Source organism: Coregonus lavaretus, assembly GCF_964263955.1.
Source record: "Coregonus lavaretus genome assembly, chromosome: 21".
NCBI lineage: Eukaryota > Metazoa > Chordata > Actinopteri > Salmoniformes > Salmonidae > Coregonus > Coregonus lavaretus.
In genome coordinates, this window is record NC_140008.1 from 48,241,036 (window position 1) to 48,268,848 (window position 27,813).

At 40.3% G+C, this 27,813-nt stretch overlaps 1 protein-coding gene across 1 annotated transcript; it reads left to right on the forward strand.

The window, feature by feature from the left end:
• adgrl4 (adhesion G protein-coupled receptor L4) lies at positions 1-27,813 on the forward strand. Its single transcript, XM_084186168.1, has 16 exons — positions 1-52; positions 577-726; positions 4,700-4,849; positions 8,637-8,786; positions 9,111-9,181; positions 9,530-9,709; positions 9,957-10,140; positions 21,420-21,533; positions 21,777-21,976; positions 24,061-24,240; positions 24,976-25,179; positions 25,414-25,634; positions 25,722-25,788; positions 26,057-26,148; positions 26,414-26,582; positions 26,803-27,813. Exons 1-16 carry the CDS (start codon positions 7-9, stop codon positions 26,863-26,865), a joined length of 2,241 nt encoding a protein of 746 aa, XP_084042294.1. The 5' UTR covers positions 1-6; the 3' UTR covers positions 26,866-27,813.

Below are 27,813 nucleotides of genomic sequence, written 5' to 3' on the forward strand. Positions count from 1 at the left end.
ACAAGTATGGAGTCTTTGCTCAAGTCCCAGATGAAACTTGTACTTTTAGCAGGTAAGTCTATCTGTTCTTCTGTCATATAATATGTACTGTAGCATAGCAGACCCCTTGAACATGGTGCAAATACACATATGTTCTTTGCTATTTCCGTTATGTGTATGTGCGATTTACCAGAGAAAATACTCAGGATGCATGGCAGGATATTTTTTATCCCAAACTCCAGGTCTCCTGGACTTCAGTGACCATAGTGGCATAGATATAATTAGGAACTTTGAAGTTGTGCGAGTCCATTTCAATACTAGTCTAACATTACCTCTGAGTAGTTTATTTATGTTGTGATATAGAGTAGGCCTACATGTGATTTTTGTATTTCTGTTATTATATGACCATTTGCTGAAAATGTCAACATTCTTAGTCATAATAGCATAATATGATTGTATGCAACATTCAATACATACCATAGTTCATGGTACCATTGTTCCTTCCATATTGATCAGTTAATGCTGATCTGGTAGTACATTTGTTTCACATATTTTATTCAACTCACAAAGCAAATGTATTCACTTTTTATCTCATAGCATGGCTTTCCAGTGTTATGGACCCATGCAGATTTTCTGACATTTGTGATACATGCCATCGACTTGCCTCGTGTAAAGCCCTGAATGGATCCAATAATGCCTGCTATTGCAACCGTGGATATACTGGTGATGGGACCACCTTTTGTAATGGTAAATATAAGTTCTAGATTTTTTACAAACCTATACAGAACAAGGTTATGTACGCCTCTCGAATACATAGCACTTAAAGTGACATTACACTCAGGTTTGTAGACCTGAAAGGTAGTTTAATGCCTCAACCCCCAAATAAATGGAAAAAATAGGCACTATTGTAGGCAATATTGGGTGCTTATATTTGCATTCATTCAGGGTTAAAAGGGTGTTGATTACTGGTCTGTGCATGATGACATCTGCGGCTAAAGGCACAAACCTTAATTTGTGTTTTAGTCAAACAGCAGCCACCTGGTTGGCTGTAAAGCTGAGCGATGTAGGAATTTAATAAAAATTAATAGATTATGCTATGGATGCAAGGACTGATAGTCCATATGATCAACATGATTTTACATACTGTATGTTGAGGCTATTCTTTGTTTACAAAGACTCAAATGGACACCATTTAACAATGGAAAAGTTATATTGAGTTATGATTGGGATATGACGGTTGTACTAAGCTCATTTGGCATTTAGAAGTTATATTATTCAAGCATATATATTATTAAATGAGATAACCATTGAAACATTTTATCAACACATATTTAACACCAACACGAGAAGTATTAGCTTTTAACACTCACATAGTTTTACTAACTCTGTTAATAGATGAAAATGTTCATGGCCAACACTGGTTATTGTTGCATTCAATCTACACTTGTGTAAAGTGTGAAAAACACTCAGAGTAATTTTCACTCCAACATTTTACTACCTTTTGACAGTATGTGTAAATAATCAGCTGATGGTACTTGGATCCTTACTGCACACATGTATGTACTCCTTCACATATTGGGAAAACTGTCCGCTAGTGGTACCCATTTGTCTTATATCTTTCAACAGCAGGCGTACCATCATCAGGTCTGCAGTCCGACAAAAAAATAAACACTTTCTCTGTCCTGTTTTACAATGTTGGGGCAGGAATTTAATTTACACACTGTCTTTGTTTACAAATTACTGCCTGAGAACACTTGCTATTTTTTAAATTGGAAGAATCTACGGTACCTGTGAGAGGAGTCCACTTGGTGGTAATTGAACATTTACCCAAAACCAATGAGCCAAAACCAATCTGTGATTTAATTTGCGTAAGTACAGCAATGCAGGTTCAATTGAATTGAACCCAGGGTTCATCTGTCCATGTGGACTGGAAGTTACCCAAATCTAATTGGAAATATACACTGAGTGCACAAAACATTAGGAACACCTTCCTAATATTGAGTTGCACCCCCTTTTGCCCTCAAAACAGCCTCAATTCGTTGGGGCATGGACTACAAGGTGTCGAAAGCGTTCCACAGGGATGCTGGCCCATGTTGACCGTACACCATTCTTGATACACACAGGAAACTGTTGAGCGTGAAATACCCAGCAGCGCTGCAGTTCTTGACATACTCAAACCGGTGTGCCTGGCACCTACTACCATACCCCATTCAAAGGCACTTTAATCTTTTGTGTTGCCCGTTCACCATCAACAGCACACATACCTAATCCATGTCTCAATTGCCTCAAGGCTTAAAAATCCTTCTTTAACCTGTCTCCTTCCCTTCATCTACACTGATTGAAGTGGATTTAACAGGTTACATCAATAAGGGATCATAGGTCAGTCTATGTCATGGAAAGAAGCGGTGTTCCTGTTTTGTACACTCAGTGTATGTAATAAAGCGAAGTCAATATTGGAGCTAAACAAACTGGCCAACTAGTTCGTTACACTAACAACATGTTATTAAACCTTAATTTATTCAGGGAAGTCCCATTGAGACCGATGTCTCTTTTACAAGGAAGCCTTGATACACAAAATGCAGCATAAAAATACTAAGTACATTATAAGGAATTAGTGACACAGCTTTTTTTAGTGACACAGTTAAAAATCTGTGTTCACTGCCGAGTACATTATTATTTGCTAGCTAACTTGCTTTACTAACATGTCTAGAATTCTTTTGGGCCACAAAAACAGCTAAGTTTGTTGATATACTTTTCTTCTCCCTTCTCAATTCTCAATCTGACCATTTCTACCATGGGAATACATGTATGGCAAGTGTTGTTCTAATTAAAATAACCCCTTTTGATTTAATTCATGTCCTAATGTATTTTCACTGGGTGTGTAGCTAACACCATAAGGGCACCATCCTCTCAGGCAACTAGCACAGTTATTGTAAACCTGGTTCAATCATTAATCATTCCTAGTGGGGTTTTTCCCAACCTATCTACCCTATTGAAATTGTAAACCCTGAAAGTGTGTTTATCATAACGAAAATACTGAAATGTGAAAAATTCTTGCTCCTGTTGAAAGTGGTCAAATTGTTTTATTGCTCAAGTTCGTCTGTCAGCCAACATTGTTGCAGTTGTTAGGTTTGTGGGACACTTGTGCTTAGTATTCCTGGAAACGTTCATATTTCCTGATCTGATCATAATCATGGGGGTTTACATACTTCAAGGGCCCAATGTAAATTAAACTGTGGTAATATAAATATACAGTAAATGGCTTCTACACGGAAATACAGTACAAACATGTGTTTTGAAAAAAAAAATAGTATAATTTTGAACAATATGTCACTTCATTAATATAGTGTAGAATTGATGGCTCCATTAAATAAACTATTTCTACTCTAAATTTAAAGATAGTCCATAATTTTAAGGTACATTGTAATTTTTGCACATGATTAAACCAGGTAAGAAGCTCCACCAATGAAATGTTCTTAGATTCCCTAAAACAGACCCCATTTATTTTATTCTAGAGAATGGATATAGGGAGACAGTTCAAAGTATACTTTTTTTATTTACATTTGGTTGAGTTGGCAACGTGAAATCAACAAAACATTTCACCATGTCATTGGATTTAGGTTAAAAGTTGGGTAAAAAAAGACTAAATGCGCTTACGTTGATGACTTTTGACAAATCTAATTGGTTTTCCATGCTGGTTCAACGTCATCACATAGATTTTTGGGGTTGAAATGATGTGGAAACAACAATGATTCAACCAGTTTTTGCCCAGTGGGGAACTATCCTTTAAGACAGTCAACTTGAGTACATATTTTTGTTCATATCCCTAATGCATATTAATTTTGCTTACATTGTACTGTGAAATCCTATTGAGCTACCCATAGGCTACTCAGAGAAAATGGAAGCCAGTCATTTTCATTATGAAACCCTTTCCTACACAGTGTTTGTGTTAACAATGGCGGTTCAGAGGTCTGGAATGTTATGGTCATATTTCCTCCTGAATATTGTCACCTCCCTTTCTCAGAGCTAAGGATATCCCTTCCCGGACAGGCTTTGTACACAAGGTACAGTGGGGAGGAAGACCAGTATATTCATCATATCTAGACAGATGAACAAAACAATTGAAAGTCTTATTGTGTCACTTCCAATAAACAATGTGAATATCTCATGCAGGTGTGTTTTGATGTGAATTGGCATGGTGAATATCTGATGATTGCCAGTACTTACAAACCAGTCACAACCAGTATCAACTGTGTGCACAACAAGCTATATCATTGTAGTTAACTTGTATGGGGTCGTAGTAACATTCATTGTAAATTTGACTATTACTTGTCTAAATAATGTCAGAATAATAACCCCTTGTTGATACAGTTGATACTGATAAATAGCTCCTATCCCCAGGCCATCAGACTGTTAAACAGCCACCACCCTGCCCTCTGCCCAGTACCCTACTCTGCCCCTCAGTCACAATCACTAGCCGGCTACTACCGGGTACTCTACCCTGCACCGTAGGGACTGCTGCGCTGTGTACATAGTCATTGAACATTGGTCACATAAATATATCTACTGCTGTATTATTGTGTGCTTGTTGACATTTACTACATTGATTGATAGGAACTAGGAACATAAACATTCCGCTGCACCCGCCATAACACCTGCTAATCTGTGTACACAGCATATATTAATTTTATTTTGTTTCTGTGTCCTTCCATCATAACAGATGACAATGAATGCCAAAATGTCACTAATATCTGTGGAAACAACAGCAACTGTACCAATACAGAGGGCAGCTACTACTGCACCTGTGCCCCAGGATACACTTCAACCGGCCTGAAGGAATTTCAACCAAATGATGGGACAGAATGCACTGGTATTATATATATATATATGTATATATATATATATATATATATATATATATATATATATATATACAGTGGGGAAAAAAAGTATTTAGTCAGCCACCAATTGTGCATGTTCTCCCACTTAAAAAGATGAGAGAGGCCTGTAATTTTCATCATAGGTACACGTCAACTATGACAGACAAAATGAGAAAAAAATATCCAGAAACTCACATTGTAGGATTTTTTATGAATTTATTTGCAAATTATGGTGCAAAATAAGTATTTGGTCAATAACAAAAGTTTCTCAATACTTTGTTATATACCCTTTGTTGGCAATGACACAGGTCAGACGTTTTCTGTAAGTCTTCACAAGGTTTTCACACACTTGTTGATGTTATTTTGGCCCATTCCTCCATGCAGATCTCCTCTAGAGCAGTGATGTTTTGGGGCTGTCGCTGGGCAACACGGACTTTCAACTCCCTCCAAAGATTTTCTCTGGGGTTGAGATCTGGAGACTGGCTAGGCCACTCCAGGACCTTGAAATGCTTCTTACGAAGCCACTCCTTCGTTGCCGGGGCGGTGTGTTTGGGATCATTGTCATGCTGAAAGACCCAGCCACGTTTCATCTTCAATGCCCTTACTGATGGAAGGAGGTTTTCACTCAAAATCTCACGATACATGGCCCCATTCATTCATTCCTTTACACGGATCAGTCGTCCTGGTCCCTTTGCAGAAAACAGCCCCAAAGCATGATGTTTCAACCCCCATGCCTCACAGTATGTATGGTGTTCTTTGGATGCAACTCAGCATTCTTTGTCCTCCAAACACGACGAGTTGAGTTTTTACCAAAAAGTTATATTTTGGTTTCATCTGACCATATGACATTCTCCCAATCCTCTTCTGGATCATCCAAATGCAAACTTCAGACGTGCCTGGACATGTACTGGCTTAAGCAGGGGGACACGTCTGGCACTGCAGGATTTGAGTCCCTGGCGGCGTAGTGTGTTACTGATGGTAGGCTTTGTTACTTTGGTCCCAGCTCTCTGCAGGCCATTCACTAGGTCCCCCCGTGTGGTTCTGGGATTTTTGCTCACAGTTCTTGTGATCATTTTGACCCCACGGGGTGAGATCTTGCGTGGAGCCCCAGATCGAGGGAGATTATCAGTGGTCTTGTATGTCTTCCATTTCCTAATAATTGCTCCCACAGTTGATTTCTTCAAACCAAGCTGCTTACCTATTGCATATTCAGTCTTCCCAGCCTGGTGCAGGTCTACAATTTTGTTTCTGGTGTCCTTTGACAGCTCTTTGGTCTTGGCCATAGTGGAGTTTGGAGTGTGACTGTTTGAGGTTGTGGACAGGTGTCTTTTATACTGATAACAAGTTCAACAGGTGCCATTAATACAGGTAACGAGTGGAGGACAGAGGAGCCTCTTAAAGAAGAAGTTACAGGTCTGTGAGAGCCAGAAATCTTGCTTGTTTGTAGGTGACCAAATACTTATTTTCCACCATAATTTGCAAATAAATTCATTAAAAATCCTACAATTTGATTTTCTGGATAGTTTTTTCTCAATTTGTCTGTCATAGTTGACGTGTACCTATGATGAAAATTACAGGCCTCTCTCATATTTTTAAGTGGGAGAACTTGCACAATTGGTGGCTGACTAAATACTTTTTTCCCCCACTGTATATAGTACCAGTCAAAAGATTGGACAAACCTACTCATCCAATGGTTTTTCTTTATTTTGACTATTTTCTACATTGTAGAATAATAGTGAAGACATCAAAACTATGAAATATTACATTTGGAATCATGTAGTAACCAAAAAAACAAATCAAAATATATTTTATATTTTATATTCTTCAAAGTAGCCACCCTTTGCCTTGATGACAGCTTTGCACACTCTTGGCATTGTCTCAACCAGCTACAATGTAGAAAATAGTAAAAATAAAGAAAAATCCTTGAATGAGTAGGTGTGTCCAAACTTTTGACTGGTACTATATATATAGCGCATTCGGAAAGTATTCAAACCCCTTGACTTTTTCCACATTTTGTTACGTTACAGCCTTATTCTAAAATGGATTAAATCGTTTTTTACCCTCATCAATCTCCTCCACACAATACCCCATAATGACAAAGCAAAAACAGTTTTTTTAGAAAGTTTTGCAATCAAAAAAAATAATATATACTGATATATCACATTTACATAAGTATTCAGACCCTTTACTCAGTACTTTGTTGAAGCACCTTTGGCAGCGATTACAGCCTCGAGTCTTCTTGGGTATGACGCTACAAGCTTGGTACACCTGTATTTGGGGAGTTTCTCCCATTCTTCTCTGCAGATCCTCTCTGTCAGGTTGGGTGGGGAGCATTGTTGCACAGCTATTTTCACGACTCTCCAGAGATGTTCGATCGGGTTCAAGTCCGGGCTCTGGCTGGGCCACTCAAGGACATGCAGAGACTTGTCACAAACCACTCCTGCGTTTTCTTGACTGTGTGGTTGTCCTGTTGGAAGGTGAACCTTCGCCCCAGTCTGAGGTCCTGAGCTCTCTGGAGCAGGTTTTCATCAATGATCTCTCTGTACTTTGCTCCATTCATCTTACCCTCGATCCTGACTAGTCTCCCAGTCCCTGCCGCTGAAAAACATCCCCACAGCATGATGCTGCCACCATGCTTCACCGTAGGGATGGTGCCAGGTTTCCTCCAGACGTGACACATTGGCATTCAGGCCAAAGATTTTAATATTGGTTTCATCAGACCAGACAATCTTGTTTCTCATGGTCTGAGAGTCTTAAGGGGCCTTTTGGCAAACTCCAAGCGGGATTTCATGTGCCTTTTAAATGAGGAGTGGCTTCCGTCTGGCCACTCTACCATAAAGGCCTGATTGGTGAAGTGCTGCAGAGATGGTTGTCCTTCTGGAAGGTTCTCCCATCTCCACAGAGGAACTCTGGAGCTCTGTCAGAGTGACCATCGGGTTCTTGGTCACCTCCCTGACCAAGGCCCTTCTCCCCCGATTGCTCAGTTTGGCCGGGCTGCAAGCTCTAGGACGAGTCTTGGTGGTTCCAAACTTCTTCATTTAAGAATGATGGAGGCCACTGTGTTCTTGGGGACTTTCAATGCTGCAGACATTTTTGGTACCCTTCCCCAAATCTGTGCCTCGACACAATCCTGTCTCGGAGCTCTACGGACAATTCCTTCGACCTCATGGCTTGGTTTTTGCTCTGACATGCACTGTCAACTGTGGGACCTTATATAGACAGGTGTGTGCCTTTCCAAATCATGTCCAATCAATTGAATTTATCACATGTGGACTCGAATCATGTTGTAGAAACATCTCAAGGATGATTAGTGGAAACAGGATGCACCTGAGCTCAATTTCGAGTCTAATAGCAAAGGGTCTGAATACTTTTGCAAAAATTTCTCAAAACTGTTTTTGCTTTGTCATTCTGAGGTATTGTGTTTAGATTGATGAGAGAAAAAAAACAATTTAATCCATTTTAGAATAAGGCTGTAACGTAACAACATTTGGAAAAGGTCAAGGGGTCTGAATACTTTCCAAATGCACTGTATATATATATATATATATATATATATATATATATATATATATATATATATATATATATAGAAAAACCCTTATATATATATATATATATATATATATATATATATATATGTTTTTTTTCTCAACATTACAACACATGTTTAAGAAACTGATATCCTAGATTTATTTTCAGTTTGAATCTATCATTCATCAGACCTATTTTATGTCTTTCATTCAGAAAAAAATACCCTGTTATTCTTTTTACTATCAGATATTGATGAATGCAAGAACGGCCAAATCTGTGGACCATTCTCACATTGCCACAACACAAATGGATCTTTATTTTGCACCTGCCAAAGAGATTACATTTCTACTTCAGGCACTAAGCGATTTCATCCAGAGAATGGGATAATATGTCAAGGTAAGCATCTGGAATCAAATCTGCATGGAATTTCAATTCACCCACTAAGTTTTGAAACTAAAGGTTTGAGGGAAATGGGAGGATACAATATATAAATTATGTGAGGTTACCATATTATATAAAAATCTTTGCTGAGAACTTATAAACATATTGTGAGCAGTGTTATCTTAATTATCTTTTCAAAATTAAATATGTAACACTTTTGGTATGTCCTGGTGATATCATAGTCGTAAAAATGTAGATATTCTTAAACAAACAAGCAGTTTTGAGTTTACTCTAGCCTACTGTCAAATTAATATGATGATTCCATATGTTGTATTCCAGAGCATCCCAAGAAAAATTGTCATGACAACGTTGTGTGCATAACACAAAGTGTCAACAGAACACTTGAATATGTAAGTACTCTAACAAATGAACTAGGATGGTAGTACCACTTATAATATATAAGAGGGCACCACCCTCTGTTAGTCACTGTTAAGGCATACATATATTTTCTATATAGATATTTAATTGGTACATGTGTTAATTGGTACATCAATCAGGATCTCCTTTTTGGAAGATATGGTAATATCCATGTGTAGAACTGTGCATAGGTCTGAAACATTTTTGTGGGAATAACTTAGTTTAATTGTCTGCTTTGCTTTAAGATTTAGTAGATATTTTTAAATGGACTATCCTATTTCTCCTATTTGGACAGGATGCATCCATTGGAGCTTACTTAATCTTGTCTCTACCATTTGTAGATCAGAAATCTTACAGATCTTCAGAGCCTGCTGGTGGAGATTGAAAAACAGACGTCAGGAGAGCTGACGTCGGTGGATGTGATCTCCTATGTGGAGGCCCTCTCTCAATCGGCCTCGCTGATGAGCTCTGGGGAGAAAAATCTAACCGTCAAACCAGCCGTGACCAAAGCAATTCTCAGAGTAATCTTTATTTCCACTAGCAATGCTATTGCTCTTTTTAGAAGTAGGATACTAAATGTTCTTGGCCTAAGGGTATATATATACATATGGTTTCTGTCATCATTTATAAGGCTGCTTAAACTTTGCTGCATATACATTTAAAACAGAGAAAGGGTTGTTCAATCCATTAAAATACACAGTATGATTTGTCTTGTTGCTTGATATTCATAAATGCTTTTGTTAAACTGCCTTCATTTCTTTTCCACAGACATTTTTAAATGTGGTGAACAATTTGGTTGAGAAGGATGAGTTGGTGGCCTGGAACAGAATCAAAAAGGAACACCGGGACTACACCATAACCAAACTCTTACACACAGTGGAGGAGAGTACCCTGACACTGGCCAGGAAATATAAAGCGACTACTGAGATTGAGATCAAAGAGAGTGAAATGGGTAAGAAGAATTCCACAATCATGTCTCTTAGCACGGACACACCGGTAGCGGTTGCCGGCCGAGAGCAGGGGCGTTTCTAGGACTTAAGGACAAAGCCAAAGAGGGAACCCTAGTTGGGTAATAAAAAACAGCTAAATGCATCAATCTGGTGTACTTTGAGATGAACATTGAGAGATTAGATTTCTATTAAGAATTTGTCAAAAATATATATACATTGCCTTGCAAAAGTATTCATCCCCATTGGCGTTTTTCCTATTTTGTTGCATTACACCTGTAATTTAAATTGATTTTTATTTGGATTTCATGTAATGGACATACACAAAATAGTCCAAAATGGTGAAGTTTAATGAAAAAAAAAAATAACAGAAAAGTGGTGCGTGCATATGTATTCACCCCCTTTGCTATGAAGCCCCTAAATAAGATCTTGTGCAACCAATTGCCTTCAGAAGTCACATAATTAGTTAAATAAAGTCCACCTGTGTGCAATCTAAGTGTCACATGATCTGTCACATGATCTCAGTATACAGTTGAAGTCAGAAGTTTACATACACCTTAGCCAAATACATTTAATCTCAGTTTTTCACAATTCCTGACATTTAATCCTAGTAAAAAATTCCAGGTCAGTTAGGATCACCACTTTATTTTAAGAATGGGAAATGTCAGAATAATAGTAGAGAGAATGATTTATTTCAGCTTTTATTTCTTTCATCACATTCCCAGTGGGTCAGAAGTTTACATACACTCAATTAGTATTTGGTAGCATTGCCTTTAAATTGTTTAACTTGGGTCAAACATTTCGGGTAGCCTTCCACAAGCTCCCCACAATAAGTTGGGTGAATTTTGGCCCATTCCTCCTGACAGAGCTGGTGTAACTGAGTCAGGTATGTAGGCCTTGCTCGCACATGCTTTTTCAGTTCTGCCACACACATTTTATATAGGATTGAGGTCAGGGCTTTGTGATGGCCACTCCAATACCTTGACTTTGTTGTCCTTAAGCCATTTTGCCACAACTTTGGAAGTATGCTTGGGGTCATTGTCCATTTGGAAGACCCATTTGCGACCAAGCATTAACTTCCTGACTGATGTCTTGAGATGTTGCTTCAATATATCCACATCATTTTCCTTCCTAATGATGCCATCTATTTTGTGAAGTTCCCTAGTCCTCCTGCAGCAAAGCACCCCCACAGCATGATGCTGCCACCCCCATGCTTCACGGTTGGGATGGTGTTTCTCAGCTTGCAAGGCACCCCCTTTTTCCTCCAAACATAACGATGGTCATTATGGCCAAACAGTTCAATTTTCTTTTCATCATACCAGAGGACATTTCTCCAAAAAGTACAATCTTTGTCCCCATGTGCAGTTGCAAACCGTAATCTGGCTTTTTTATGGTGGTTTTAGAGCAGTGGCTTCTTCCTTGCTGAGCGGACTTTTAGGTTATGTCGATATAGGACTCGTTTTACTGTGGATATAGATACTTTTGTACCTGTTTCCTCCAGCATCTTCACAAGGTCCTTTGCTGTTGTTCTGGGATTGATTTGCACTAAAGTACGTTCATCTCTAGGAGACAGAACGCGTCTCCTTCCTGAGTGGTATGACGGCTGCGTGGTCCCATGGTGTTTATACTTGTGTACTGTTGTTTGTACAGATGAACGTGGTACCTTCAGGTGTTTGGAAATTGCTCCCAAGAATGAATCAGACTTGTGGAGGTCCCAAAAAAAAATCTGAGGTCTTGGCTGATTTCTTTAGATTTTCCCATGATGTCATGATGTCCCGTGTAGCTCAGTTGGTAGAGCATGGCGTTTGCAATGCCAGGGTTGTGGGTTCGATTCCCATGGAGGGCTCTGGATAAGAGCAGCTGCTAAAATAAAATAATAAAATAAAAGTCAAGCAAAGAGGCACTGAGTTTGAAGGTAGGCCTTGAAATACAGGTACACCTCCAATTCACTCAAATGATGTCAATTAGCCTATCAGAAGCTTCTAAAGCCGAAACATATTTTTATGGAATTTTCCAAGCTGTTTAACGGCACAGTCAACTTAGTAAATGTAAACTTCTGACCCAAGTGAAATAATCTGTCTGTAAACAATTGTTGGAAAATTTACTTATGTCATGCACAAAGTAGATGTCCTAACCGACTTGCCAAAACTATAGTTTGTTAACAAGAAATGTGTGGAGTGGTTGAAGAACGAGTTTTAATGACCCCAACCTAAGTGTATGTAAACTTCCGACTTCAACTGTATATACATCTGTTCTGAAAGGCCCCAGAGTCTGCAACACCACTAAGCAAGGGGCACCACCAAGCAAGCAGCACCATGAAGACCAAGGAGCTCTCCAAACAGGTCAGGGACAAAATTGTGGAGAAGTACAGGTCAGGTTTGGGTTATAAAAAAATATCAGAAACTTTGAAGATCCCACAGAGCACCATTAAATCCATTATTAAAAAATTGAAAGAATATGGCACCACAACAAACCTGCCAAGAGAGGGCCGCCCACCAAAACTCACGGACCAGGCAAGGAGAGCATTAATCAGATAGGTAACAAAGAGAGCAAAGATAACCCTGAAGGAGCTGCAAAGCTCCACAGCGGAGATTGGGGTATCTGTCCATAGGACCACTTTAAGCCGTACACTCCACAGAGCTGGGCTTTACGGAAGAGTGGCCAGAAAAAAGCCATTGCTTAAAGAAAAAAAGAAGCAAACACGTTAGGTGTTCGCAAAAAGGCATGTGGGAGACTCCCCAAACATATGGAAGAATGAGACTAAAATTGAGCTTTTTGGCCATCAAGGAAAACTCTATGTCTGGCGCAAACCCAACACCTCTCATCACCCCGAGAACACCATCCCCACAGTGAAGCATGATGGTGGCAGCATCATGCTGTGGGGATGTTTTTCATCGGCAGGGACTGGAAAACTGGTCATAATTGAAGGAATGATGGATGGCGCTAAATACAGGGAAATTCTTAAGGGAAACCTGTTTCAGTCTTCCAGAGATTTGAGACTGGGTCGGAGGTTCACCTTCCAGCAGGACAATGACCCTAAGCATACTGCTAAAGCAACACTCGAGTGGTTAAAGGGGAAACATTGAAATGTCTTGGAATGGCCTAGTCAAAGCCCAGACCTCAATCCAATTGAGAATATGTGGTATGACTTAAAGATTGCTGTACACCAGTGTAACCCATCCAACTTGAAGGAGCTGGAGCAGTTTTGCCTTGAAGAATGGGCAAAAATACCCCAAGACTTGCAGCTGTAATTGCTGCAAAAGGTGGCTCTACAAAGTATTGACTTTGGGTGGGTGAATAGTTATGCACGCTCAAGTTTTCTTTTCTTTTTTTGTCTTATTTCATGTTTGTTTTACAAAAAAAAATATTTTGCATCTTCAAAGTGGTAGGCATGTTGTGTAAATCAAATGATACAAACCCCCAAAAATCTATTTTAATTCCAGGTTGTAAGGCAACAAAATAGGAAAAATGCCAAGGGGGGGCATTTTTCGCACGCCACTGTATATACACTACCAGTCAAAAGTTTGGACACACCTACTCATTCAAGGGATTTTCTGTATTTTTGCTATGTTTTACACTGTAGAATAATAGTGAAGATATCAAAACTATGAAATAACACATATGGAATAATGTAGTAATCAAAAAAGTGTTTAACAAATCAAAATATATTTTATATTTGAGATTCTTCAAATAGCCACCCATTGCCTTGATGACAGCTTTGCACACTCTTGGCATTCTCTCAAATAGCTTCATGAGGTAGTCACCTGGAATGCATTTCAATTAACAGGTGTGCCTTGTTAAAAGTTAATTTGTGGAATGGATTTCCTTCTTAATGCATTTGAGCCAATCAGTTATGTTGTGACAAGGTATACAGATGATAACCCTTTTAGGTAAAAGACCAAGTCCGTATTATGGCAAGAACAGCTCAAATAAGCAAAGAGAAATTATTACTTTAAGACATGACGTTCAGTCAATACGGAACATTTCATGAACTTTGAAAATTTCTTCTAGTGCAGTCGCAATAACCATGAAGCGCTATCATGAAACTGCCTCTCATGAGGACCACCACAGGAATGGAAGACCCAGAGTTACCTCTGCTACAGAGGTAGTGGATAGTGGGACTATCATTTGTTTTCAACAGGACAATGACCCACCACACCTCCAGGCTGTGTAAGGGCTATTTTACCAAGAAGGAGAGTGATGGAGTGCTGCATCAGATGACCTGGCCTCCATAATCCCCCGACCTCAGACCAATTGAGATGGTTTGGGAAGAGTCGGATGGCAGAGTGAAGGAAAAGCAGCCAACAAGTGCTAAGCATATGTGGGAACTCCTTCAAGACTGTTGGAAAAGCATTCCAAGTGAAGCTGGTTGAAAAAATGCCAAGAGTGTGCAAAGCTGTCATGTTGGCAATTTGAAGAATTTCAAATATAAAATATATTTTTTATTTGTTTAACACTTTTTTGGTTACTACATGATTCCAGATGTGTTATTTCATTGTTTTGATGTTTTCACTATTGTTCTACAATGTAGAAAATAGTAAAAATAAAGAAAAACCCTTGAATGAGTAGGTGTGTCCAAATGAGTGGTACTGTATATATAATAATAATAATAATAATAATAATAGTAATAATAATAATAATAACTAGAAAAGTACTTTTCTGAAGAAAATGTGGTTTGCATGCTAGCTTGTGAAGGATTGATTAATTGAGAGGATAGGATAGCCTGAACATGTGAAAGTTGGTTTGGTGTCTCTAGCTTGAACAGTTCAAGAGTTACTATTGGTGGGTTATTTTATTCAAATATATGCAATTGGATTTTCCGCAAAGGGACATGCCATAGTGACGGACAAGAATCTGATTGGCGGAGAAGCCCCGTCTTTATTCACCCGGACAGGCTAAGATCAACTTAACCTACTAGGTAGCAGGTTTGCTTCAGAGCAGTCGTTGCTATTGCTCAAATTTTGGTTTGACAGATTTCCCTAACTCACTAATCCGGCTTTCTGGAATACCCCTCAGCTTGTTAGCTGATAAGGTAACATGACTGAACCAGCTTGTTTGTTATCAAATAAATAGGCTACAGTCTGCGAGTAGCATAGTTTTAAAACGGTATTTATCTAATGTTTCCCTCGAATTTGCAATATATATTTTTTTAAATAGCCTATCTCCGGTAAAATGAATCATATCTTTTGTACGGCTTGGGCAAATTGTTTTCAGTAAAGTAATGGTGAAACCATGACAGTCACGACGCTGCGCTTATTTTTTCTCTATGGCATTCAGGTTGCGCTAGGCAGGCACACATATATTTTAAAAGATAGTTTATGACTTTTGAAAAAGTAGACTGCTGAAAATGAGTCAAGGGACGTGGGTTGATGGGTCCAGAGTGGTCCACTGGGTTGTAAAATCTTGACCAATCACAGCAGGCACCGCTAGCTGTGCTTCATTCCTAGGGCTTCTTGCAGTGCCTACTCTACTGCTTGTAGCGCAAGTGATGCAGGTTTATGGAAACTCATATCAGAGTACAGCTAGCCAGCAGATCCGACCCGCTTGTTTACAGCTGCACTAGGGTCGGACAGGCTTCCTTTGCCACAGCGGAGCTGGTGCGAGGTATGGCTCGGAAAACATACCTCAATCCAGGGATGAGAAATGCGTTGTACTCCGAATTGTCCCATTATCCCAACTGTTCCACCGAGATGACAGCTTGTTTTTCCGGAAAACTGTTATTTTTGTCCTTATGTTAGGTAGCAGAAGCCATAGCAGCCATTTTGGAATGGCAGTGTCAGCCAATCAGATCCTTTGCCAGTATGCCAAAAATGTCCTCCCGTCTGCTATTTTCCGCTTTCCCACACCCAAGGCTATAAATTCCTCCCACCAGCAGATAAGCGGAATTTGCTGTTCAAGACATGATTTGCATCTCTGGCGGGTAGCCTGCACTCATAGGACCACTATAAGCCCTTGGCAGGCCGGTTTTGCATCTCTGGCATTTAGCCTCCACTCAGAGGACAGCTAAAAAAAAGAGGACTGAGCACGCCCCCATTCTCATCGATGGGGCTGTAGTGGAACAGGTTGAGAGCTTCAGGTTCCTTGGTGTCCAAATCACCAACAAGTAGATAATAATCTATCAATATATAAAAAATAAGCGATGACAGGGTTTGAAGCTGAAAGAATTGCTTGCCTCTGACTGGTAGTGTCGCCTGTCGGGAGAAGGGCGGCTGGGTCGTGAGGAAAACGTCACATCAGCAGGAGGAACATGGCTGCCGCCTGATTCAAGCAACCTATCACGAGTTCCCCGTCAGTGAGGACGATGGGTAAAAAAGCTCCATAACGGCTGCTGTGGCTACTGCTAGCTAGCATGAGGACAAAAACAGCAGTTTATTTAAAAAACAGCAGTTGTTCAATCTTCTCGGTGTAACAGTTGGGATAATGGAACAATTCAGAGTACAACGCATTTCTCATCCCCTGATTAAGATACGTTTTCCGAGTGATATCTCGCGCCAACGCCGCAGTGTCTTAATCTACACATGAAGCCTGTCCAACCCTAGTGCATCTGTAAACAAGCGGGTCGGCTCTGCTGTCTAACGTACAACCCGCAATTTCAAAATTCTTCGACCATCAAAAGGTTTGGGGCTGGACTAAAAACATTTGGGTCTGAAGTCCCGGAAGCCCACACTGTAAAACTTTTCCCTTTAAATTGACAGCATTATACTGGCACCAGAGTTGCCAGCTTAATACTGTCATTTTACTTTACAGCAGAGATGCTGTAATATATTTTATAGTACTATTTTCCTTATTATAAAACATTTTCCTTACTGTAAATATAGTACTGTCAAAAATATAACAGCATCTGTTATAAAGCAAAATTACAATATTAAGCTGGCAATTCTGGTGCCAGTATAATGGTGTAAATGTATAGTGTAATTCTCCCTGAAAAAAACGATACATTTTTACATAAAATACATTTATTCAATTGGTGACAACAAATGAACAACAGAATTGACAATAGAAGTAACAACAGTTAACACATGTAACCAAATAAGAGCATCATTAAAACACTAGTTTAAAAACCATATTGTGTGCCTGTGTGTGGGAGATGTGGTGGAGAGAGAGACAAAGAGAGAGCGAGAGATGGAGTTAAAATTGGGATTGGCTACAATCCTAGATCTATGATCAGGGGCAACTCTATTCAGGTTAAGGGGTTTCAGAGGCGGTGGAACACACAACGGGACAGTTTGGGCAGGAGAGCATCCAGGAGAGAGATGTCAGTGCAGCATCTAGTGTTCCTCATGGGGCGCCGTAACAATCCTCCTCAGTTCTGATTTGTTAGCTCTTCTCAGCCCTAGGACAAGCATAGAAAAATAAAGAATACGGTATAATGAGAGACAGAGAGCACCAGGGCTGTTACACTGTGGGTAAAAAGAAAGGGGACATATCAAGCAGGTGGCGTGTGTGTTTTGTATTTACCTCACTAGAGGTCTCCTGTGACCAACAGATGCATATCTGTATTCCCAGTGAAAATGTGTGAAATCCATAGATTAGGGCCTAATTTATTTATTTCATTTTACTAATTTTCTTATATGAACTGTAACTCAGTAAAATCTTTGAAATTGTTGCATGTGTGTTTATATTTTCAGTGTAGTTTATGAAATCAGTTGAGCCATTGAACAAATACTAATAAGACAGCTAGATACACCTATTTCAAACCAATAAATACACAATACCACAGATTATTTTACCAGACTCACAACATTTTATTTAATTTCTCTGCCACCAAATGTTTATATACTACTGGTCAAGTGAACAGGCTTGGCTAATACTGTAACATTATGGAACAATGTTTTTGAGAGGTTATACGGACACGGGCGAATGTTGCACAGCTGAGAGCCGAGTGAACAGTGACAAGTAAGGAGGACATTGTTATTTTTTTATTTTTTTTATTTTTTTATTTAACCTTTATTTAACCAGGTAAGCCAGTTGAGAACAGGTTCTCATTTACAACTGCGACCTGGCCAAGATAAAGCAAAGCAGTGCAATAAAAACAACACAGAGTTACATATGGGGTAAAAAACATAAAGTCAAAAATACAACAGAATATATATATACAGTGTGTGCAAATGTAGCAAGTTATGGAGGTAAGGCAATAAATAGGCTATAGTGCAAAATAATTACAATAGTATTAACACTGGAATGCTAGATGTGCAAGAGATTATGTGCAAATAGAGATACTGGGGTGCAAAATAAATAACAATATAGGGATGAGGTAGTTGGGTGGGCTAATTTCAGATGGGCTGTGTACAGGTGCAGTGATCGGTAAGGTGCTCTGACAACTGATGCTTAAAGTTATTGAGGGAGATAAGAGTCTCCAGCTTCAGAGATTTTTGCAATTCGTTCCAGTCATTGGCAGCAGAGAACTGGAAGGAATGGCGGCCAAAGGAGGTGTTGGCTTTGGGAATGACCAGTGAGATATACCTGCTGGAGCGCAGACTACGGGTGGGTGCTGCTATGGTGACCAATGAGCTAAGATAAGGCGGGGATTTGCCTAGCAGTGATTCATAGATGGCCTGGAGCCAGTGGGTTTGACGACGAACATGTAGTGAGGACCAGCCAACAAGAGCGTACAGGTCACAGTGGTGGGTAGTGTATGGGGCTTTGGAGACAAAACGGATGGTACTGTGATAGACTACATCCAATTTGCTGAGTAGAGTGTTGGAGGCTATTTTGTAAATGACATCGCCGAAGTCAAGGATCGGTAGGATAGTCAGTTTTACGAGGGCATGTTTGGCAGCATGAGTGAAGGAGGCTTTGTTGCGAAATAGGAAGCCGATTCTAGATTTAACTTTGGATTGGAGATTCTTTATGTGTCTGGAAGTTGAGTTTACAGTCTAACCAGACACCTAGGTATTTGTAGTTGTCCACATACTCTAGGTCAGACCCGTCGAGAGTGGTGATTCTAGTCGGGTGGGCGGGTGCCAGCAGCGTTCGATTGAAAAGCATGCATTTAGTTTTACTAGTGTTTAAGAGCAGTTGGAGGCTACTGAAGGAGTGTTGTATGGCATTGAAGCTCGTTTGGAGGTTTGTTAACACAGTGTCCAATGAAGGGCCAGATGTATACAAAATGGTGTCGTCTGCGTAGAGGTGGATCTGAGAGTCACCAGCAGCAAGAGCGACATCATTGATATACACGGAGAAAAGTGTCGGCCCAAGAATTGAACCCTGTGGCACCCCCATAGAGACTGCCATAGGTCCAGACAACAGGCCCTCCGATTTGACACACTGAACTCTATCTGAGAAGTAGTTGGTGAACCAGGCGAGGCAGTCATTTGAGAAACCAAGGCTATTTAGTCTGCCAATAAGAATGCGGTGGTTGACAGAGTCGAAAGCCTTGGCCAGGTCGATGAAGACGGCTGCACAGTACTGTCTATTATCAATCACGGTTATAATATCGTTTAGGACCTTGAGCGTGGCTGAAGTGCACCCATGACCAGCTCGGAAACCGGATTGCATAGCGGAGAAGGTACGGTGGTATTCGAAATGGTCGGTGATCTGTTTGTTAACTTGGCTTTCAAATACTTTCGAAAGGCAGGGCAGGATGGATATAGGTCTGTAGCAGTTTGGATCTAGAGTGTCACCCCCTTTGAAGAGGGGGATGACCGCGGCAGCTTTCCAATCTCTGGGGATCTCAGACGTTATGAAAGAGAGGTTGAACAGACTAGTAATAGGGGTTGCGACAATTTCGGCGGCTAGTTTTAGAAAGAAAGGGTCCAGATTGTCTAGCCCAGCTGATTTGTAGGGGTCCAGATTTTGCAGCGCTTTCAAAACATCAGCTGTCTGAATTTGTGTGAAGGAGAAGCGGGGGGGGCATGGGCAAGTTGCAGCAGAGGGTGCAGAGTTGGTGGCCGGGGTAGTGGTAGCCAGATGGAAAGCATGGCCAGCTGTAGCAAAATGCTTGTTGAAATTCTCGATTATTGTAGATTTATCGGTGGTGATAGTGTTTCCTAGCCTCAGTGCAGTGGGCAGCTGGGAGGAAGTGCTCTTATTCTCCATGGACTTTACAGTGTCCCAAAACTTTTTGGAGTTAGTGCTACAGGATGCAAACACCATTGTCCCGGTGTTGTTCCGTTAATGCTCTCCCCATTGAGTATACTGTATCACGGGGACATCTAGATGGCTACCAATGTTAGTAATTTATTTTGTATGCTTCTATCTTCCTTGAAATCTAATCCTGGGAGGAAAAATAAATGGCCATGTTACTACCTACCAACGGCGACACTGTGATAGAGCTGCCCAGTGGACGCACTTAAGGTCGGCAGGCACCTCAATACAATACCGGTGCACTGGTAATTCGCATTGGCTTTAGCGGGTGATGCTGTGGCCCGTCAATCCGAAAAATAATGATGTTGTGCCGGTAATTTGTGTAAAATCTTTTGAACTGCTAGAAACAAGCCATTTTCTCTGTAGTAATGGTGAAAACATAATGGTCACGAATCTGCGCTCCATTTATTCTCTATGGCACTCAGAGGCTGCGGTACAGCGAAGCCTATCATCACAACAATTATTATCTGGGTGATTTGTTTTCTAGGTCGCACATAAATATATTTACGAGCAATTTAGAGCAGACCGAAATGGCTTGTCAACTTGAGATAGCTTACTATAGCTAGCTAGCAAACGTAAGGCAGCTATCTAGCTAAGAAAACATGTAGTAATTCAACGTTGGTTAGCAATAAAGATAAACAAGTCAAGGTACCTACTCAGCAGCTGCTGAAAATATTCTTCCACTTCACAGCAGCTTCAAGAATATATTTACTAAAATAGTCTGAGCTTTATGTGTCTCACCTGACAGCATGAGGTTGGCGCCTGAAACTGATCATTTGAATCTACAGTAGGAATAAGCTATTACTGTAAAGAAATATAGTATGTTAGAGTAATTTTTACTGGAGGCTTCCAATTACAGATAATAACAGTATTACATTTTACCCATAATGCAGTGCAATCTACAGCATGTATGCTGTTAAAGTGATTGACGTATTTTTACTGTGCATTCTACAGTGTTTTACTGTTGAAATTACAGAAAAGTCTTACAGTGCAGGCCTAATGACCGAGTGTACTTGGCACCTCTGAACAGAGTGCCAACCATAATTTGAAAACCGATTCTACATGTAGAAACCAGCGAAAATGTCGGCAGTCAGACGCCTACCGGCAGTTGGAAATCCGTTCTCTATTGACGCAGATGCTGTATTAATCACAATTATTATTCCACTCAACTGAATAATTTCTGTTCTTTCATATACAGAAATTAAACTCTACACTTTTGATGTCCAGCAAACAAAGAAAACCGAGCTCTCTGTCTCCATGGGAGGAGATCGTATCAGTTTAAATCCAAAAAGGCAGGAGGGAAACAAAAATGGTAAGAGATCGGATGAAAGGAAAAACAACATTCATGACAACATTAAGGCATTAATGTCAGCTAAAGATGCATTTAAATGTGATGAGAATCTTATCAAAGTAACAAGTCAAATGTTATTGTTTTTGGGGGATCCTCTACATTTGTCAAATGTAGAACCAAACACTAGCACTTACTGTATCAACATCTGATATAAACTTCAATATTACTACATTCAAATTCAATATTTTTTTTTCTGTACATCAGGAAGTGTGTCCATAGTTTTCCTGCGGTATGACAGTGTCGGTGGCATCCTGAAACCAAACACTGACCCTGGTGTTACAGACTACACGCGCTACGCAGAAACAGGGGAAATCGTTGTGAACTCTCAGGTGATAGCGGCCGCCATCAAACCTGCTGACATGTACCAGCTGGACCATGTGACCTTCACTCTCAGACACACAGAGGTATGCTCACAGTCACACAGACAGCCTAGACTGATCCATTAGCTCTCCAGCGGCAGACCGCTAACTTGTGACGCACATACTAAATTACAACACTCCTATAAATCCTGTTTTGATGTCAATGGGAGATTTGTGCTACAATTCAAGTTAAGTTATGGAGAGTTGTGATTAATATGCATGGTCTTATGTTAGCTTACAAGTGCATGCAGGCACGATATGGTCATTCAGTATTTCCACAATCAAAAGGTAGCCATTTGTTTTTCACGAACCACCCCATTTATTTTGTATTTTTTTCAGACACATACAGTGAGGGAAACAAGTATTTGATCCCCTGCTGATTTTGTACGTTTGCCGACTGACAAAGAAATGATCAGTCTATAATTTTAATGGTAGGTTTATTTGAACAGTGAGAGACAGAATAACAACAACAAAATCCAGAAAAACGCATGTCAAAAATGTTATAAATTGATTTGCATTTTCATGAGGGAAATAAGTATTTGACCCCCTCTCAATCAGAAAGATTTCTGGCTCCCAGGTGTCTTTTATACAGGTAACGAGCTGAGATTTGGAGCACACTCTTAAAGGGAGTGCTTCAAATCTCAGCTTGTTACCTGTATAAAAGACACCTGTCGACAGAAGCAATCAATCAATCAGATTCCAAACTCTCCACCATGGCCAAGACCAAAGAGCTCTCCAAGGATTTCAGGGACAAGATTGTAGACCTACACAAGGCTGGAATGGGCTACAAGACCATCGCCAAGCAGCTTCGTGAGAAGGTGACAACAGTTGGTGTGATTATTTGCAAATGGAAGAAACACAAAATAACTGTCAGTCTCCCTCGGCCTGGGGCTCCATGCAAGATCTCACCTCGTGGAGTTGCAATGATCATGAGAACGGTGAGGAATCAGCCCAGAACTACACGGGAGGATCTTGTCAATGATCTCAAGGAAGCTGGGACCATAGTCACCAAGAAAACAATTGGCAACTCACTACGCCGTGAAGGACTGAAATCCTGCAGCGCCCGCAAGGTCCCCCTGCTCAAGAAAGCACATATACAGCCCCCTCTGAAGTTTGCCAATGAACATCTGAATGATTCAGAAGAGAACTGGGTGCAAGTGTTGTGGTCAGATGAGACCAAAATTAAGCTCTTTGGCATCAACTCAACTCGCCGTGTTTGGAGGAGGAAGAATGCTGCCTATGACCCCAAGAACACCATCCCCACCGTCAAACATGGAGGTGGAAACATTATGCTTTGTGGGTGTTTGTCTGCTAAGGGGACAGGACAACTTCACCGCATCAAATGGACGATGGACGGGGCCATGTACCGTCAAGTCTTGGGTGAGAACCTCCTTCCCTCAGCCTGGGCATTGAAAATGGGTCGCGGATGGGTATTCCTGCATGACAATGACCCAAAATACACGGCCAAGGCAACAAAGGAGTGGCTCAAGAAGAAGCACATTAAGGTCCTGGAGTGGCCTAGCCAGTCTCCAAACCTTAATCCCATAAAAAATCTGTAGAGGGAGCTGAAGGTTCGAGTTGCCAAGCGTCAGCCTCGAAACCTTAATGAATTGGAGAAGATCTGCAAAGAGGAGTGGGACAAAATCCCTCCTGAGATGTGTGCAAACCTGGTGGCCAACTACAAGAAACGTCTGACCTCTGTGATTGCCAACAAGGGTTTTGCCACCAAAACTGTGGTCCTCTGTAGCTCAGCTGGTAGAGCACGGTGCTTGTAACGCCAAGGTAGTGGGTTCGATCCCCGGGACCACCCATGGATAAAAGCGTCTGCTAAATGGCATATTATTTATTATATATTTACTAAGTCATGTTTTGCAGAGGGGTCAAATATTTATTTCCCTCATTAAAATGCAAATCAATTTATAAAATTTTTGACATGCGTTTTTCTGGATTTTGTTGTTGTTATTCTGTCTCTCACTGCTCAAATAAACCTACCATTAAAATTATAGACTGATCATGTCTTTGTCAGTGGGTAAACGTACAAAATCAGCAGGGGATGATATACTTTTTTCCCTCACTGTATTTTGCCATAACATATCCAATTCTGCTATTTTATTCCCTTTCTTTTGAAGCCTATTGACACCAAAGATGATGAAACCAAATGTGCCTTCTGGGAGTACGATCCGTCCAGCATGCAGGGCCATTGGGCCACACAGGGCTGTGAGCAAACCCACGTCAACAGCACCACCACCACATGCTCCTGCAATCACCTCACACACTTCGCCATTCTTATGTCTTCTGGACGGGCCAACGTAAGTGTCCATACCATCCATATGAATGCATTCCAATTCCCTGTGGCTGTCTCGTTGGTTATCTAAACATCTTGCATCAAAGGCAAAATGGAAGTGATTTTCAATAGAAAAGACTAGCTAACTTGTATTTATTTTATTTTTTTAAAGGAGAGTGGAATTGCACCCTCCTTTATATTTTGTGTTGTTTATTCAGACAGCACATAAATATAGAGGGATATAGGACAGGAGACAAGAAAATGTGAATGGTGTCCATGGGGATTGAACCAACCACCTTTTGGTCTCTATGCTTAGTATTGGGGGCTATACCATTCAACCACACAAGTGCACTAGATTGTAGGTTTAACATCTTAAAGTCTGACGCCTTCTGGTGGCCTTTTCTAAACAACACATAATATTGTATAATACCCTCATAAAATACAGAGATACAGCAGGCCAACATTTTTTGAAATGTACTACGTTTTTCGTTCGGGGAATAAGAGATTTGGAAGTCAAGATTTGAAATAAAATATGTCCCCAATTACTGTCCCAAAATGATTTTTTAAGTAAATGAAAAAAAAAAGGTCAGATCGTTTACTTAATGGTTTCCAAAAACACAAGGGCTGTAGCTTTCAAATTATATGTCACTTTCTATTTTCTGACAACAACAAAACTGGGGGAGAAGCAGGGAGAGGGGGGATATGAGTTCTGAGCTGTAAAAAGGATGCACCTTCTCACTGTGTTGGTTCTTCTTTTCAGATGGCGGCCCACTACAACATTCTGACCAGGATCACTCAGCTGGGAATGATCATCTCCATCATCTGCCTGTCCATGTGCATCTTCACCTTCTGGTTCTTCAGTGAGATACAGAGTACCAGAACCACCATTCACAAGAACCTGTGCTGCAGCCTCTTCATGGCTGAGTTCATCTTTCTGGTCGGGATCAATATGAACACCCATAAAGTGAGCACTGACTGCACTTCGGCTCCAATAAATATTGAACAGCATATTCTTGAACATAGCCAGACAGTATGTTCCATAAAGTGAACCAGTGTGTATGTGTGTGTGTGCCTCTGTCTGCATCTCCTTTGCATTTGTTTACATATGTAGTCACCCTTGTCTTATAAGATTTCATAGATGGTAAGTCTGTCTAATATGATAAAGGTCAATTTTGTTTCTCTCTTTGTCTGCCCTCAGCTATTCTGCTCCATCATTGCTGGGCTTCTCCATTATTTCTTCTTAGCGGCTTTTGCCTGGATGTGCATTGAGGGGATCCATCTGTACCTTATAGTGGTTGGTGTCATCTACAACAAAGGATTCCTGCATCGCAACTTTTACATCTTTGGATATGGAAGCCCTGCAGTGGTGGTGGCCATTTCGGCTACACTTGGCTCCAAGTATTATGGTACCAATAAGGTGTAAGTAGAAAAAGGGAGTGTGCTTGTTAGGTGTTGTTTTAGCACTACACACCAGCATGTGGTTAAACATTGTTTTATGTTTCAAAGGTGTTGGCTGAGCACAGAAAATAACTTTATTTGGAGTTTCATTGGGCCTGCGTGTTTGATTATCCTGGTAAGGTTCAACATTTTAATTTCATCAAATTATTTTCAATAAATCTTCACAAATTTTATTGGACATTCAAGAATTTCCTTTCTTTCAGAAATGTCTGGAAGCACATTGATTCATTCATATACAACATGTTATCATTTTGCATGTCAGTAATTGGTAATAAAGTTTATGACATTCCATAATTACATCAAGAAGTTGTTTGCTCCAAACAACATGTTGTAGTAGTTTTAGGTTGTTTCTCATGGTTTTGTATGTGTCTATCTGGTCTAAGGTCAATCTCCTGGCTTTTGGAGTGATCATTTACAAAGTGTACCGACACACTGCTGTGAAGAAGCCCGAGATTAGCCACTACGAAAACATAAGGTAAGCCTGATATTGACTTTTAGCCAAAGACCCAGTGCTTGTTGAGTACTCAACATGTGTAAAAAATATATATATTATTGTTACAGTTAGTAAAATTGTCACACAGAAGTACTGAATATTGAGCAGATACTTTATGTTAGGGAAGAACTTGAGCTACAAACGTTAGCATTAAGCTGATTTGTATGAGCCTTGAGTTAAGCACACATACTGTACATCAAGTCCAGAATATGGCTCACAATGACAAAAGCATATATGGTCCTTCTAGGTCCTGTGCTCGTGGTGCCCTTGCCCTTCTGTTTGTCCTGGGCGCCACCTGGACATTTGGTGTGTTGCACATCCTCAACGAGACCACTCTCACAGCCTATCTCTTCACCATTGCCAACGCTTTCCAAGGGATGTTCATCTTCATCTTCCTCTGTGTGTTGTCCAGAAAGGTAACACCTTCCTCTCAATTAGGTTCATAATTATGGCCCAGAGTTTTGCCTGGTCAGATCATATGGTCAGTAGATAAACAACTTCTGGCCCTATTTGTAATTACTTGAGCATTCCTTAGTTTAATTTCTTTATTATAAAAATGTTGTCATATTTTACCTCATCCACCCACTGAGGCTAACTAATGTGTTATACATTCGCCATTCCATTTGACTTTAACAGATCCAAGAGGAGTACTACCGGCTGTTCAAAAATGTGCCATGTTGTTTTGAGTGCCTGAGATGAACAAGGCTGCGAAATCCAGAGGGCCCATCATCAGCAAATGTTACTGGGGACTCTGGAGTATTTTTTTAAAGTAGAGTACAGCACTGCAATATCTTTAGATTTTAGTCATTTAGCAGACGCTCTTATCCAGAGCGACTTACAGTTAGTGAGTGCATACATTTTCATACTGGCCCCACGTGGGAAACGAACCAAAACCCTGGCATTGCAAGCGCCATGCTCTACCAACTGAGCTACAGGGGACCTACCCTGTACAATACATTCTTTACCACTATGTATGCTTCGTTTACCAGGCAAAGATAATAATAATAAGAACAGACTTGTTCAACTGATGCAAATTGTTCATGTAGCAAATAATGTATTGTGTTTAAATCTGTTTTCTCCTTCTTGTTATATTCTTGTAAGATTGACTCAAAGGTAGACTAAGGAAAATGACATTGTCACGAGCAGCACCACAGATATTGCGATGAGCGTGACGCAAGACTTCTCTCTCACACACAGTCACACGTAGTATCTGCGCATGTGCATGGGTTCGCTTCACCACGGGCCCAAAACAGCTGAGTTGTTGCAGAAATTGACCCACTTTGCTTTTTACTTTGTGCATCTACGTCATGTTGCTGAGTCAACCTTTAATATTCTACATTTTGACTTGTGAGAATTTTTTGTGTGTTTTAGTTTTTTTGCACTAAACATTTCACTGTCTCATCCTAAACCCAGAATCGTGCTTCTGTTATATTTTTATATAATGACTGAGCATTCTCACATTACTTAACAGTTTCTCAGATACCTTATTAACTTGGTGTTCACCAGTTTGCACTTCTGTTTTCTATCAAAAATCTGTATTGATCGTTAACAGATGGAGGATGAGTGTAGTACACCAACACAGCATTGTATGTCCTATTAAGTATTTACTTTTAATAAAGATTCAGCTTTTTCAGTATGTGTGTCATA